The sequence below is a fragment of the Piliocolobus tephrosceles genome, chromosome 10 (assembly GCF_002776525.5).
Source record: "Piliocolobus tephrosceles isolate RC106 chromosome 10, ASM277652v3, whole genome shotgun sequence".
NCBI lineage: Eukaryota > Metazoa > Chordata > Mammalia > Primates > Cercopithecidae > Piliocolobus > Piliocolobus tephrosceles.
In genome coordinates, this window is record NC_045443.1 from 31,459,370 (window position 1) to 31,476,627 (window position 17,258).

A 17,258-nucleotide genomic window follows, 5' to 3' on the forward strand; every position below is an offset into this window, starting at 1 on the left:
TTTGGGAGGCTGAGGCAGGAGCACTGCTTGAGCCTGGGCAACACAGCAAGGCACTATATATATGTATAGTGGCATATATATATAGTGGCAGATTTCACACAGAAAAAAATCAAAACTTACTTGTAATTATTCAAATGGATAATTATGGTCTTATTTTCAAAGAGTACAAATAAAGTGTAAGGATCTTAATTTAAAAATAGTTTTCAGTCACTTTCAAAAATATAAAGTAGATTTAGAGATTCAAGAAAAAAAAATGGTGCCAGCAAGCCAAGAACAAAGCATAGGCAAGTACATCACATTACTTATAATAATTATGCTTGAAACTTAGAAATGTCTAGGCTTCTCATGTAGACAATTTTTCTCCCAATATGAGACATAGTAACTGAAAATTTATCCTAAACTTGATCTTTACTTGATGTAATACACAGAAAGACTTGTTTTAGAGCCTTATTATAGATGTCTTGAAATTACAAAAATGGAAAAAAGGGTGTTTTCTGCTGTATGTCTGTACAAAAGGATTAATATTTTAAACTACAACTGAACAGTTCTTTTTTTTTAAAGAACATTAAGAATCTACACAATGACATCTGCTAGAAGGAATAAGCCCAGTTTATGGCGCTTGCTGTGAGGCACCCCAGGAAAGTAGACCACATACCTCCCTCAAGTCGTTGTCCAGCCCAACATGCTCAGAATGCTGGCGAAGGCGTTCTTTCCTGCGCTGTGCAGTAGCACTCCGACTTACCCAGCGACTGAAACAACCAAATTATTTAAACATGTGTTCCTTATATTTAAAATAGAATTAACCATTCAACACAAAAGACTGACACACACATTTTAAAATCAATTATTTAAAAAATATATAGCAGCTTTGTTAAAATATAATTAAAATACGATACTATGCACCCATTTAAAACACACAACCAAACAGTTTTTAGTATCTTTCCAGATACATGCTGTCATCATCACAATCAGAACTTTTAAAAACTGAGGTCAAAAAGGCACAGTATCAATACACTTCAGATACTTACATACATAACAATAAGTCAAATATTAACCGAGTTAGTCCTTGATTATATTAAGACATATAATAGTAATGCCTTGACTTGCTCAAAGTATTATGAATATTTTTTAATACAAAGGAGAATATTCTCAAAACCCATAATTTAGAATTACTTAATTCTAGTGTCCTAAAAGAACAATAGAAATGTATGAAGCTTCCAACTTTTTAAGGAAAGATTTCTATCAAACTTGGCTGGGTGCAAAGGCTTACACCTGTAATCCTAGCACTTTGGCCTGATTACTTGAGGCCAGGAGTTCGAGACTAGCCTAGGCAACATAGTGAGACTCTGTCTCTACAAACCATTTAAAAAGGCTGAAGTGGGAGGATAATTTGAGCCCAGGAGTTTGGGGATGCAGTGTGCCATGACTGCACTCCTGCATACCAGCCTGGATGACAGTGATATCCCGTCTCAAGAAAATAAAAAGATTCAAACTCAGAAGAGAGAGTACTCATCTGTATAGTCTTAAGGGTTGTGCTCAAAGACCACTGTGATTCCTTTTTGCTCTAAAATTTCATGATTGTGTTTCTGAAGTGATAGCTTGTGTTTATCAGTTGTTTTAGAAAATATTTATAATATAAACTCAGTATCAAAATACGCAGGACAAATAAGTTTAAAATAAAACCTGAGCTCTTTTCCATGGCCTATAAAACTCTAAATATAAACAGACCTCTGCTTCATTCTCTCTGATCTTTTATCACTTCTCCCCTAATTACTATGTTCTAGTATAGTAACCTCCGTTCTGTTTCTAAATGATTAATAAAATCATTGCTAGTTCTATAATAATTTTCTCCGCTACTGAACTGCTGGTATCGAAACTGCCTTTCAGATGAGATCAGGTGTGTTCAAGGTGGTATGGCCAAAGATGTAAGAGTTGCCTTCCAGCTCCAATACCTTTGTTTTTAGTTAATAATGATTCAACTCATGTGCCCTAGACCCAGACCTGCCCTAGATGATATGAGGGGCTTAAAAATATATGTTTCCCTTATTCAAAGGTCCTTTTGTGGCCAGCCTAGCTACCTACAGACTCCAGCTTAGTGTATATGACTCAATCACCCAGCGATTGTCCCTAATCACTTCTTTCTCTCTATCATCTTCATTCAGCGAAGAATTTAGAACCTGGCTCAGTTTTCTTCCCTGCTACGGGAAGTACGAAGACTATACAGATAACTTTGTCTTAAAATTCTGGGGTTGTCTAATATGCAACTTTACCTCCACTGTGCTTTAGACGCAACCAGGACATCACACTAAATCAAATGGTCATCCAGAACTCCTCTACCTGAGAAATCCTGAACTCCACCATCTTAGCCACTGACCCCCATCTCCCATTACATTAGCTCTTCCATGCCTTGACTCTCACTTAAGACCCCTTGTGTTTTCTCCTCTTTCTGTTATGAGCCTAACTTCTGTGGAAAGACTCCTAAACTACTCCCATTCTAGCACTCTCTCCTCTGTAATAATTCTCTATTTCCCTCCTTACCTGCCCACCAGAGGCCCACACCCTGGATGAAGACTATCCCCTCGTTTCCCTATTCCTGTACCTACACAGACTAGTTCCCAATTTCCCTCACAACTACCCATGAATCACTTCACCTGCCTTTTGTCAACTCCTCCCCATTCTCCTCAAACACTCCTGCAAACTCTTTACCCTCAGGTACCCTCGCTTCCTTCTTCCTGCCTTCCACGTAAGACAATGCATGCACATAAACATCCTCATCTTTCTTCTGATCTCAAAGTATAAAATATATTAGCCACAGCTCAAAACTGTGTCTTCCACCTGCATCCTTGACCAATTCTCGTCTTTTCAACCCGCTCCATTAGTCACCTCCCCTGCTGTATCACCAATCTTTCTCTCAGTGGAATCTCTTCAGCTGACAAGCATGTTGGTCTCCCTCATGGCCCTCTGTAGTCATGTTAACATCTGTTTCTTCACACCTCTCATGTAAAAATTCTTAAAATATTTATACGTAAGACTTCTACTTATTTACGTTTGGATCTTCAGTTCATTTCAAACCAGCTCCTTCCCTTGAAAATACCTTTTAAAGTTTTTTTGTTTGTTTGTTAGAGATAGAGTCTTGTTCTGTCGCCCAGGCTGGAGTGCAGTGGTGCGACCTCGGCTCACGGCAACCTCTGCCTCCTGGGTTCAAGTGATTCTCTTGCCTCAGCCTCCCGAATAGCTGGGATCAAGGGGGCACGCCACCACACCCAGCTAATTTTTGTATTTTTAGTAGAGATGGGGTTTCACACCATGTTGGCCAGGCTGATTTCGAACTCCTGACCTTCATGTGATCCACCCACCTCGGCCTCCCAAGTAGCTGGAATTACAGGTGCAAGCCACTAATGCTCAGCTAATTTTTGTATTTTTTGTAGAGACAGGGTTTTACCATGTTGCCTAGATCAGTCTTGAACTCCTGAGCTCATGGCGATCTGCCTGTCTCAGCCTCCCAAAGTGCTGGGATTACAGGCGTGTCTGTTCCCAGTTGCCTAACCCCGCCCCCCCACCGCCTTTTGTTTTCTTGGGATGGAGTCTCAGGCTGTCACCCAAGCTGGAGGGCAGTGGCATGATCTCAGCTCACTGAAACCGCCGCCTCCTGGGTTCAAGTGATTCTCCTGTCTCAGCCTCCCAAGTAGCTGGCTACAGGTGTGTGCCACCACATCCGGCTAATTTTAGTATTTTTTAGTAGAGACAGGGTTTCTTTTTTTTTTTTTTTTTTTTTTTTTTTGAGACGGAGTCTCGCTCTATCGCCCAGGCTGGAGTGCAGTGGCCGGATCTCAGCTCACTGCAAGCTCTGCCTCCCGGGTTCCCGCTATTCTCCTGCCTCAGCCTCCGGAGTAGCTGGGACTACAGGCGCCCGCCACCTCGCCCGGCTAGTTTTTTGTATTTTTAGTAGAGACGGGGTTTCACGGTGTTAGCCAGGATGGTCTCGATCTCCTGACCTCGTGATCCACCCGTCTCGGCCTCCCAAAGTGCTGGGATTACAGGCTTGAGCCACCGCGCCCGGCGAGACAGGGTTTCATTATGTTGGCCAGGCTGGTCTCGAACGCCTGACCTCAGGTGATCTGTCCGCCTCAGCCTCCCAAAGTGCTGGGATTACAGGCATGAGCCACTGTGCCCAGCCCTAAAAATCCTCTTGATGAAGCCACTGAAACCCCTAACTGCCAAGTCCAATGGCTATTATTCGATCCTTAGCTTACTCAAACCCTCTTCTACATTTAGTACTGCTGATCACTCTTTCTACTTTAAAGCTCCTGCAATTTTCTTTCTTTTTTTTTTTTTTTTTGGAGACAGAATTTTGCTCTCGTCACTCAGGCTGGAGTGCAATGCTGCAATCTTGGCTCACAGCAACATCCGCCTCCCGGGTTCAAGCAATTCTCCTGCCTAAGCCTTCCAAGTAGCTGGGATTACAGGCATGTGCCAACATGCCCACCTAATTTTTGTTATTTTTAGTGGAGACGGGGTTTCACCATGTTGGCTAGGCTGGTCTGGAACTCCTGAGCTCAGGTGATCTGCCTGCCTCGGCCTCCCAAAGTGCTGGGATTACAGGCATGAGCCACCGCACCCGACCCACCTCCTGCAATTTTCAACCTCAGTGTTTCCAATGAAATAAGCTCTCTCACCTCTGAGACTTTGTCCATGAAGTTTTCTCCCAAATTTCATTCATCTTTCAGATAGATTAGAGGCCATTGCTTCCAGAAAATGTTCTATGACTTTTCCAGATCTAAGTTAGCTACCCATCCTATACGCCTCAATTATAGTATCTATCACAGAGTGTTATAGTTACTTATCTCCATTTTCTATAAAATCTCCTCTAGAAGGGCCAGTATCTTGTCTCTCAGCCATCTTACTGGCAAAGTCTACTATATCACCTGCCCCTTCTCTTTTCTCTTTTTTTTTTTTTTTGAGACAGTCTTGCTCTGTCTTCCAGGCTGGAGTGCAGTGGCATGATCTCAGCTCACTGCAAGCTGCAAGCTCCGCCTCCCGGATTCACGCCATTCTCCTGCCTCAGCCTCCCGAGTAGCTGGGACTACAGGTGCCCGCCACCATGCCTGGCTAATTTTTTGTATTTTTTAGTAGAGACGGGGTTTCACCTTGTTAGTCAGGATGGTCTTGATCTCCTGACCTCATGATCCACTCGCCTCGGCCTTCCAAAGTGCTGGGATTATAGGCGTGAACTAGCATGTCTGACCATCACCTGCCTCTTCTATAAATACAATTAAGTAAACAGAGATGGAATCTAACATGTAGGTTTACAGATGTTCATCACAGCATGTATATATGTAATAACAAACTGTATTTCCTTTATTTCAAGACTCACATTTGGGCTTTTAAATGTTCCTGAAATTAGGATGCATCTTTCAGTCCATATGCACGTTTAATATATAATTTTTCCCAAAGCCTTTGAGTTAATTGCAGATCTTACAAGAGTAGAATCAATATACTCAAAACAACTGAAATGTTCAACAGTAGAGGGTAGTATACAATGAAATCTCATGCAGTCATTAAAAAATTCAAATTTCTAATAAATATGAGAATGCTCATGATACAGTAATAAAAAAACTATAACATTCTATAAACATTTTAATTTCATTTCAAAAACAAGATGTCGGCCAGGCGCAGTGGCTCACACCTGTAATCCCATCACTTTGGGAGGCTGAGGCCGAGACAGGACGATCACGAGGTTAGGAGATCGAGACATCCTGGCTAACGGGGTGAAATCCCATCTCTACTAAAAATACAAAAAACTAGCCAGGCATGGTGGCAGGCACCTGTAGTCCCAGCTACCTAGGAGGCTGAGGCAGAAGAATGGTGTGAACCTGGGAGGCGGAGCTTGCAGTGAGCTGAGATCGTGCCACTGCACTCCAGGCTGGGCAACAGTGAGACTTTGTCTCAAAAAAAAAAAAAAAACCCAAACACAAGATGTGTCCACTCCTGTTCTCCTGCTCCCCCATCCTTGCTATGTAAGAGCATAATATCACATTTTAACATTCCATGGTGATGGGATTCTGAGTGGTTAAAAATTAGCCCCATCACTTTCTAATCCAGATTTTTTTTTTTTTTTTTGAGACAGAGTCTCACTCTGTCACCCAGGCTGGAGTGCAGTGGCTTGGTCTCAGCTCACTGCAACCTCTGCCGCCCGAGTTCAAGTGACTCTCCTGCCTCAGCCTCCCAAGTAGCTGGAATTACAAGCTTCAGCCACCGTGCCCCGCTAATTTTTGTATTTTTAGTAGAGATGGGGATCCACCATCTTGGCCAGGCTGGCCTTGAACTCCTGACCTCATTATCCACTGACCTTGGCCTCCCAAACTGCTGGGATTACAGGCGTGAGCCACCGCGCCTGGCCAATACTCCAGATTTTTAAAGAGCAAACATTGTATCAATGTATTTTTTAAAATTTTCTCAGCTCTTACCTATCATCCTCATGACCTGTACTCATTACACTATCCTAAGAATACTTACTTTTTTTTTTTTTTTGTTTAGACGAAGTATCACTCTGTCGCTCAGGCTAGAGTGCAGTGGCACGATTTTGGCTCACTGTAACCTCCACCTTCTGAGCAAGCGATTCTCATGACTCAGGCTCCTGAGTAGCTGGGATTACAGGTATGCACCACCACGCCAAATTAATTTTTGTGTCTTTAGTAGAGGTGGGGTTTCACCATGTTGGCCAGGCTGATCTTGAACTCCTGGCCTAAAATGATCCACCATCCTCAGCCTCCCAAAGTGCTGGGGTTATGGTGTGAGCCACCATGTCTAGTTGAATACTTACTCTGGAGTGTATCTTAGACAGCACAGAGCTAGATATAATTTAAAAAATTATCACTTTTGCCACTCAGAAAAAGTCATGTTACGTTACTGAAAACAATTTATTATTTTTATTATAAAGAATCCAGTGTGGGAAAAGCTTAAATGAGAATAATGCTTCTTTCGTTGCTTTAAAAATAATTTACAGCTGGGCATGGTGGCTCATCTAATCCAAGCACTTTGGGACGCTGTGGCAGGAGGATCACTGAGCCCAGGAGTTCAAGATTAACCTGGGTAACATAGGGAGACCCTGTCTCTATAAAACACAAAAAGTTAGCGGGGCATGGTGGCATGTGCCTATGGTACCAGCTACTTGGGAGGCTGGGGCAGGAGGATCACTTGTGCCTGAGAGGTTGAGGCTGCAGTGAGCCATGATCATGCCGCTGCATTCCAGCCCGGGTAACATAATGAGACCCTGTCTCTAAAAAAAGGAAAAATAGAAAAAATTACATATGCCTTTGTTATCAAGCTTGTGAATAATCTTATTTCAGTCAGTTATTTAGGGGAACACTGGATAATCATTATTACAATGGTATCAAGGAAGGTAGCCCCTCTCAAAATAGTTTCTTAAGAAGAGGAATAGGTTTATGGTTTATATCAGGGAAAAATGTGCAAAGATCTAGTTACAGATCTTTGAAGTGAAATCCTTGGAAATGTCTCCAAAGCAAAAGATCAATGTAAGACTGTAAAAAGGATACAAAAGAATCGGGGGTGAATGAAAATTATGATCCATAAAAAAACACATTAAAATTCTGAAACAGAATACAAATACAACCTGAAGATCTTTAAGGGGAAAGAACAGAATATAAATAACAAAATGTACAAAGACCTGGGTGTAGATATTTGATATGGAGGCCTTGAAAATAGCCCTGTAGCAAAAAAGGTCAGTATAACACAAAGTTTGCTCAGGAATTTTAAAAATTAGGGTTAATGGGCAAGATAGTCTAAATAAATAGTAAAAACATGAAACAGAATATAAATACTAGCTAATGGACTTATATAACAAATAAAAGTAAGGCGCAAAAATATAAATGGCATAAAACTGTGCCCTTGGCAGGCAGAAAAGGATAAAGATTAACTTAAATATAACCAGCTCTTACTATATGCTCTGTGGGACAAAATGGCCTACTTATTTTCAAAACAGGGAAATGAGCACTGCTTAAGAAAATTACTATGAGGCCGGGCGCGGTGGCTCAAGCCTGTAATCCCAGCACTTTGGGAGGCCGAGATGGGCGGATCACGAGGTCAGGAGTTCGAGACCATCCTGGCTAACACGGTGAAACCCCGTCTCTACTAAAAAATACAAAAAGCTAGCTGGGCGAGGTGGCTGGCGCCTGTAGTCCCAGCTACTTGGGAGGCTGAGGCAGGAGAATGGCGTAAACCCAGGAGGCGGAGCTTGCAGTGAGCTGAGATCCGGCCACTGCACTCCAGCCTGGGCGACAGAGCCAGACTCCCTCTCAAAAAAAAAAAAAAAAAAGAAAATTACTATGAAGTCCACACATTCCTGGTCTTGTTAAGTAAGTAATTTATTCTTTGCATTAAACTTTATTTACTGACCATAATTTTACCAATGATAATCACAACTGCTGAAATACTAAAGACTGCTTATTTGGTTCTGTCTTGTACACAGCATATGAAGTTCTCTCTAACAGTTGATCCACCATTTATACAGGCATGGTTATAAATCCATTTACCCTGCAATTAGTTCTGAGATCTTTTCTGTGGACTATATCTACCTGAAATGTAATGACTGAGGCTTAGTGTGGAAATGGGAAACCGTAAGATTATATATAAGGCAAAAACAAGAAAACAAGGCTATAAGATTTCAAAATTAAACTCCTCCTTCCTAAGCACTCCCTATTTTTCTTTCCCACTTTGTTTTTCTTCATACCTCTTACCATCTGACATGTTATTTGACATATTAAGTTCCTTTTTCTGTTTATTTGCACTTGAAAGCAGAGATTTTTGTTGTTTTGTTCATTAATAAACTCCTGGTGACTAGGACAGCCCTCACATATAGTAGGAGTTCCATAAATATTTGCCAAATGAATGCATTAACAATCTAATGCCATCAAAAGAGCCGGGCGCAGTGGCTCACGCCTGTAATCCCAGCACTTTGGGAGGCCGAGGCGGGAGGATCACCTGAGGTCAAGATTTCAAAACCAGTCTAACCAACATGGTAAAACCCTATCTCTACTAAAAAAAAAAAAAAAAAAAAAAAAAAAAATTATCCTGGCATAGTGGCACATGCCTGTAATCCCAGCTACTTGGGGAGGCTGAGGCAGGAGAATCACTTGAACCTGGGAGGTGGAGGTTGCGGTAAGCCGACATTGTGCCATTGCACTCTAGCCTGGGCAACAGAGCGAGACTCTGTACAAAACAAAAAGAAAACAAAAACTGTTAAACTAATAGTCTATCCAGATCAAAGTGATTTCAACAATTAGGATACTTCACAAATAAAAGAAAAAATAAACTGATGGCTAATCTGTCTTATGGAAAATTCTCCTAATTATCATCCACTTCTGAAAAATAGAACATTGTATCTAATATCGTTATCTGTAAAGTTTGAACCCTAACAACCATCAATATCTATTGGCGCATTTTTTTCTTTTCTTTTATTTATTTATTTTTTAAAATAAAGATGAAACCTCACTATGTTGCCTATGCTGGAGGTTATTCACAGACACAATCATTGCACATTGTGGCTTCTAGCTCCTGGCCTCAAGGAATACTTCCTCCTCAGCCTCCTAGTAGGTAGTACTGGGGAGTGCCACCATGCCTCACTTCTTAGCACAGTTTTTAAGTTCAGTGTGTATAAACGCAGGGCCAGCCCTTCACTGGAGGGTGAAACCCTGCAAACTAAGGTAAGTACAATAAATATTTCAGTCATTAGTTATTTGCTTCTGTCTTGTAAGTAGCATGTTAAATCCTCTTGAACAATTTTCCTCCCCAAGACTTTAGTATAAACATTTGCATTTTCTACAAGAGGAGAAAATTTCATTCTGAATATATAACTTTTCCATATTTCTAGTGAACCATCCTCTAATACTGTCTTCATTAAAGTTGAGACAGCCTTTTAAATGAAAGGTCAATCAAATGAAGGGTTGTTTTTGTTTTTTTGAAAGAGGGTCTTCGCAAGGTTGACCAGGCTGGAGTGCAGTGATGCCATCACATCACGGCTCACTGCAGCCTAGACCTCTCAGGTTCAAGTGATCCTCCCACCTGAGCCTCACCAGTAGCTGGGACTATAGTCACATGCCAGCATGCCTGACTGCCTCCCAGGCTCAAGCGATTCTCATGCCTCAGCCTCCCAAGTAGCTGGCATTACAGCCTCCCAAGTAGTTGGATATGCACCACCACACCCAGCTAATTTTTATATTTTTAGTAGAGATGGGGTTTTGCTATGTTGGCCAGGCTGGTCTTTAACTCCTGGCTTCAAGTGATATACTCGCTTAGGCCTCCCAAAGTGCTGGGATTACAGGCATGAGCCACCACACCCGGCTTAATTTAAAAAATTAATTTTGTAGGAGCTTGGCCCGGTGGCTCACACCTGCAATCCCAGCACTTTGGGAGGCCAAGGAGGTCAGGTTGCTTGAGCCCAGAAGTTCAAGACCAGCTTGGGCAATAGGGCAAAATCCTGTCTCTACAAAAAATACAAAAATTAGCTAGGTGTGGTGGCATGTGCCTTTAGTTCCAGCTACTTGGGAGGCTGAGGCAGGAGGATCACATGAGCCTGGGGAGGTCAAGGCTACAGTGAACCAGGATCAGGCCATAGCACTCCAGCCTGGGCAACAGAGTGAGACCTTGTCTCAAAAAAAAAAAACATGTATTTTTTTGTAGAGACAGGATCTTCTTATGTTGCCCACGCTGGTCTCAAACTCCTGGGCTCAAAGTGATCTTTCTGCCTCATACTCCTAAAGTGCCAGGATTACAGGCGTGAGCCACCGTGCCTGGCCCAAGTTTTTTTTTTGAGACAGGGCCTCGCCGTGTTGCCCAGGCTGGATAATAGTGGTGCTCATAGGTCACTGAAACCTCCAACTCCTGGGTTCAAGTGATCCTCCCACCTCAGCCTCCCAAGTAGCTAGGGATACAGGCATGTGCCACCACACCCAGTTCCAAATGAAGTTGTTGTTGTTGTTGCTTTTAATCCGCAATTCTTTTTAATACTATTTTTATTTTTTGAGACAGGGCCTCTCTCTGCTGCCCAGGCTGAAGTGCGGTAGTATAATCACGGCTCACCATAGCCTCAACCTCCCGGGGCTCAAGTGATTCTCCCACCTCAGTCTCCTGAGTAGCTGGGACTATAGGTGCACACCACCACGCCCAGATAATTTCTGTATCTTTTTTGTAGAGACAGAGTTTCGCCACAGTGGCTAGGCTGGTCCTCAACTCCTGGGCTCAAGCTATCTGCCTGCCTTGGCCTCCCAAAGTGCTGAGGTTACAGGCGTGAGCCACCATGCCTAGCCACAACTTTTTCACTTTACTGTTTGGTGTTCCTTTTCTAAGTATTTAAAAGGATACTAATACTAAGAATTTTCTTTTCAAAAAATTTTCTCTATAGCTCTTCAAGAGGGAAGATGGAACCTAAGAATATATCTTGCTACCCAAAGTACTACCCTGTCTTCTCTGGAACCACTCCTCTTAACAAAACCCAGTTTAAGGCAGAGGTGGGACATCTGAAGGCTCTTTAATCTAGAAGGATCTCATTAGACTGGTGTGACAGGCTGTTGTTAAACTCTCTTATGTTCTCCTAAAAGCTGGAAAAGGCAAGGAAGGATCATTCCCTAGAAGCCTCGAAGGGAGCACGACCCTGACAATTCCTTGATTTCAAATTTCTACCTCCCAAAACTGTGAAAGAATAATTTCTGTTGTTTCAAGCCACTGAGTTTGTGGTTCTTTGTTATAGCAGCCCTAGGAAACTAAGACAGATGATAAAGGTCTAACCTTTCTAAATTCCATTAGATAGTATTATCAATATATTTAAAAGGCCATTTAAAGTGTGGCTTTTCCAAGTGTACTTTGCTTGAAAAAGAAAAAAAAATCTCTAGACTTTGGTTTTTTTTTTTTTATGATGGATTTAAAGGTCAAGCACTCACAGAAGTGTCAATCCATATTTCAAATGCATTAATGTGGTCTTGAAAAAAGTAATCAGATAGATGTTTAATAGTTAAGCACTGTCCATTTGAGTTGCAGAGCACCCCACCCTTCATTCATTCCTTCAATCAACTACTCAAGTGAAGAACATGCTTACTTGTTATTGGCTGGTCCTGTTGCCAAGACATCGGACTGTAACTTTGGAAAGAACCCCTGCTCATATTTGCCTTGACCAATTTTCATATCAAGTAGATGTGGGTGGATTGCAGTGTGATCCATTTTCATCAGTCTCTGCTCAATTGATTGGGCTATAAATTAAATTTATAATAAATTAGAGACATTTCATTGCTAGCCCTTCAAAAATAATGCTTCCTCCACTCATGCACCTACAGAGAACCCGATCACTCCGACACTCTGAAACAGACTCTGTGTGTGTGTGTGGTGTGTGTGTGTGCGCGCGCGCGCGTTCACGTGCACATGCCTGTATGTTTCGAGACAAAGTTTGGCTCTTATTGCCCACGCTAGAGTGCAACGGCACAATCTTGGCTCACTGCAATCTCCACCTCCTGGGTTCAAACGATCCTCCTGCCTCAGCCTCCCAAGTAGCTGAGATTGCAGGCGTGCGCCACCAGTTCCAGCTAATTTTGTATTTTTAGTAGAGATGGCGTTGCATCATGTTGGTCAGGCTGGTCTCGAACTCCTGACCTCAGGTGATCCACCCTTCTTGGCCTCCCAAAGTGCTGGGATTACAAGCGTGAGCCACCATGCCCGGTCTTGAAACAGATTTTTACAAAGGCTCTTCAGAAATTAGTATAATGTAAGTATAAAAACATTAACTTTAAGTAAATATTGGATGATTAATTTTCATGGTATTTTCTGCCTTTGTCAAAATCAGGGCAGCGGGGCTGAAAAACCTACAATTTTGTATTGAAACAGTTTCCCTTAAGTGAGAAACTCAATATTCTTACACAAAAATACAGTTCTAAGTACAACATTAAAGAAAATGAGAGCAAATAAAATATTTTTCTTGAGCTGAAATACAAGTTAAAGAGAAGACACAAGCACAATGGCCTTATTAACTTTACTTCTTTGTACAAAGACCTATTAAATATTCATGGTTCTCCGTCTGTAAAAACAAGTAACGGTGTGAAGTTTATTACCTCACTTTTAGCAGCAGTCACATTCTCATTAGTAGGAGTCATTTAGGAGTGTTTATTAGATCAAGAGGGTAATATAGCAAAAAGTTAAATAACCAGGCATTTAGAATGTTCAGAGGATAAGAAACAGGCCTTTCGAAGAATAAAATAGGTCAGTGTTAAGATGTGATTACTAAACAGTTCTATTTTAAAGCCACTAAAAGTCAGGGATGTTGGAAGATGTCTCAAAGACCCCAGAAACAGTGACCTATTTCTCAGGTAAACAAACAAATAAATAAAGCCTGATCTTAAACATTTTAATCAACTGAATTGTCAAGAGAAAATATAATATTTTAGAAGCAAGACTAGGTCTCCAATCCTCTGCCTGGAGATTACTTAAAAGGGGAGAACAAGCAGTAATGGTAATTGTGTGATAAACAGAACACACTGTGGGAGCTGTTAATTTTGTGACTTAAGAGAAGAACAAGGTGCCTTTATAAATATTTCATAGAATCAGTTTATGTTGCCCCTTTTCCTTTTTTTTTAGACGGAGTCTAGGCTGGAGTGCAATGGCGCAATATCAGCTCACTGCAACCTCCAACTCCTGGGTTCAAGCGATTCTCCTGCCTCAGCCTCTCGAGCAGCTGGGATTACAGGCACTCACCACCATGCCCAGCTAATTTTTGTATTTTTAGTGGAGACAGGGTTTCACCACATTGGCCAGGCTGGTCTCAAACCCCTGACCCCAGATGATCTGCTCTCCTCGGCCTCCCAAAGTGCTGGGATTACAGGCGTGAGCCACCGTGCCTGGCCACAGTGGTATATTTTCAAGAGTATTATATAATTTCTATGATGACAGTGGGAGTACCAAACTGTCTGAGAGGCTGAAAGAAAATCTATTTTAACTGGAAAGACTTTCTGGAAGCACACAATTAAGGTATTGGTGCTTAGTTCCATCTAAAAAATTCCATCAGGAAGGGAGAAATGAAATTTGTGCAACAAGGCATTATGCTATTCACATGGCTATTAAGGCACTGGAATTCATTTTATTCTCTGAACAAGGATAGACAATTTCATTAACTCTACTTCCTAAATTTCCAAAACCACATAGGTAATTGCCACTTCCTGAAGGGGCTCCAAGGATCTACCCTGATTCGTGGGAATACGACAGGGTGATGTTTCTATGGTTACATAAAAGACATCATTTACATACTTCTCCCTTACATACACTAACACTTCAGCATCATCATTCCTGACTTTGATCTATTTAAGTAAAGTGGGAAAGGCAAGCAAGCAAGACAGGCAGATCAAGGAAGTTCCACATTTGCTGCCTCTCCTTTTTCTCCAGAGGAAAAGTTGCTGTCAAATAACTCCAACATTTGAAGGGAAAGAAAGAAAAGGAAGGGCCATCAGGTGATAGGTATCTGCTTATCTGGCATAGGACAGGTTAGGGACCAGGCATAATTGTATAAAGTAAGTGTGGACTAGTACATTTTACATAGTCCTTTCTTGAATGAACAGCTAACATGATGTTAAGGCTTCCTGTGCCAGAAATCGGTCAGATCTGGATTCAAACCATGGCTCGACCAATCACCAGCTATGCAACCACAGGCAAGTTACTTAACCTCTCAGTTTTCTCAACTGTAAAATGAAGGCAGTAATAAAACGAAATAAAAATAAGTATTCCAGGCCGGACATGATGGCTCATGCCTGTAATCCTAGCACTTTGAGAGGCCAAGGCAGGTGTTTTGTTTGAGCTCAGGAGTTCGAGACCAGCCTGAGCAACATGGTGAAACCCTGTCTCTACCAAAAATACAAAAAATTAGCTGAGCATGGTGGTGTGCATCTGTGGTCCCAGCTACTTGGGAGGCTGTGGTGGGAGGATCACTTGAACCCAGGAAGCAGAGGTTGCAGTGAGCCGAGATGGCACCACTGCACTCCAGCCTGAGTGACAGTGAGATTCTCTTTCAAAAAAGAAAACGGGTGCTGGGCCAGTCACAGTGGCTCACATCTGTAATCCCAGCACTTTGGGAAACTGAAGCAGATGGATCGCTTGAGCTCAGGAGTTCAAGACCAACCAAGATAAGATAATTACCTTAGTAACATGGTGAAACCCTGTCTCTACAAAAAAAAATCACCCGAGGGTGGTGGCACATGCCTGTAGTACCCATTCCCCAGGAGGCTGCAGTAGGAAGATCACCTCAGCCCAGGAGGTTGAGGCTACTGTGAGCCATGATGGCAACACTGCACTCCAGCCTAGGCAACAAGTGAGACACTGTCTCCAAAGGAAAAAAAAAAAAAAATTCATGAACAACACCTGGCATGATGACTGACATAGCAAATACTCATATTGGCTATTAATATGATTATTTATGTAATGGACTATATTACACTCCTAGACGAGACTGGCTAAGACTCAGATTTAATTTCTTTTTTTTTTTTTTTTGAGACGGAGTCTTGCTCTGTTGCCCAGGCAGGAGTGCAGTGGTGCCATATTGGCTCACTGCAACCTCCGCCTCCCGGGTTCAAGTGATGCTCTTATCTCAGCCTCCCCAGTAGCTGGGATTACAGGTGCATCACACCACACGTGGCTAATTTTCGTATTTTTAGTAGAGATGGGGTTTTGCCATGTTGGGCAGGCTGGTTTTGAACTTCTGATCTCAACTGATCCGCTGGCCTTGGCCTCCCAAAGTGCTGGGATTAAAGGTGTGAGCCATCATGCCCAGCCTGACTCAGATTTAATTTCAATAAATGAAGCTATTATAATTAATGGCACTACTAAAGCAAAGATACTGTTTTAGTATGTAAATTAAGCAGGATCTAAGATTTACTGTTTTAAATAAATACTTATCCTTCCTTGGATATAGAGAAGAGGTGAGAAGTAAAAATGAAACATAAGTAGCAAGACAGAAATTAAAATTTTTTCCATTAGGCAATAAAGAGAATAAAACAAAAGTCAGGCTGGACACGATGGCTCACACCTGTAATCCCAGCACTTTGGAAGGCTGAGGAGGGCAGATTACCTGAGGTGAGGAGTTCGAGACCAGCCCGGCCAACATGGTGAAACCCCGTCTCTATGAAAAATACAAAAATTAGTCAGGCATGGTGGCGCGTGCCTGTAATCCCAGCTACTTGGGAGGCAGAGGCAGGAGAAATGTTTGAATCCAGGAGGTGGAGGTTGCAGTGAGCCAAGATTGCACCACTGTACCCTAGCCTGGGTGACAGAGCAAGATCCATCTCAAAAACAAAAACAAACAAAAACAAAAACAAAAATCATAGCAAACTTCCAGTCATACTTAATTCAATTTATTATTGCTTTTCCTCTTCTGACTAAGAGAAAAGGAAAGTCAAGTAGGAGTGGGACTCAGAAACAGAAAGAAAAATTTACAAAGCATTTTGTGATAATCGGACCAGGATTAGCCATGAAGTCTAAAACTGAAGATTAATTTTGTTGTACATAAGGCCAACAATTTGTGGGAAAAAAGCGATCACGGATTTTAATTTAATTTAAAAGGCATGGCAAATGTACCTGCTTCTTTTAAAGTGCTGCATTTCTGATATATAGATGTCCGCAAGGTGGGTGCCCTTACATTATACAGCCTTATCTTATCAATCCGAGAGTCAAAGACCCGAAGCAAAGGATCTTTCTCTTCCCACTGAGACATAATTTTATTATCAATAAAGGTGGCAAACATCTGTGTTTCAATGAAGCGCGAAAGAAATGGCAGGTAAGGCTCAGGCTGGTCAGACAGAAAGGAAGCCTGTAATGAGATAATTAGGAAATTATTAGTGCAAAGAGATCATCTCAACACTACACGGTAAGCCTGAAAATTATGTTAACTCAGGATATTCTTTTTAAATCTTACAAAATTGACACTTGAAATTCAAAAATCCTTAAAAATCCACTTTTCTTTCCATTTTCCTAAATTCAGAAAATGTAGGTCACTTAGGTCTTTAGCACTGATCTTATTTTACAAAATTGATTTACATTCTGATCCTTATGACCATTATGTAGAACACAGGGCATCAGTAATGAAAGATGGCAGAGAAATTGCTATACAATTGTCAATCATCCACTTCACTTGCAGTTAAAAATTTTTACCCCTTTCCCCAATGGGTTGTAATTTCTTCTGTTCTCTATTCCTAGCCTATGAAATATACTTTCAAGCC

The 17,258-nt window shown here is 41.7% G+C and overlaps 1 protein-coding gene across 2 annotated transcripts in view; it reads right to left on the reverse strand.

Moving 5' to 3' along the window:
• The window catches only part of DENND5B (DENN domain containing 5B), a 215,925-nt gene that overhangs the window by 54,775 nt on the left and 143,892 nt on the right, over positions 1–17,258 (reverse strand). For both annotated transcript variants that reach the window (XM_023208973.2, XM_023208972.2), the window contains 3 exons: positions 16,618–16,849; positions 12,110–12,260; positions 656–749 (listed from right to left, as the gene is read on the reverse strand). In XM_023208973.2, the coding sequence (XP_023064741.1) occupies positions 656–749; positions 12,110–12,260; positions 16,618–16,849 (477 nt within the window). The remainder of the gene's footprint in view (positions 1–655; positions 750–12,109; positions 12,261–16,617; positions 16,850–17,258) is intronic.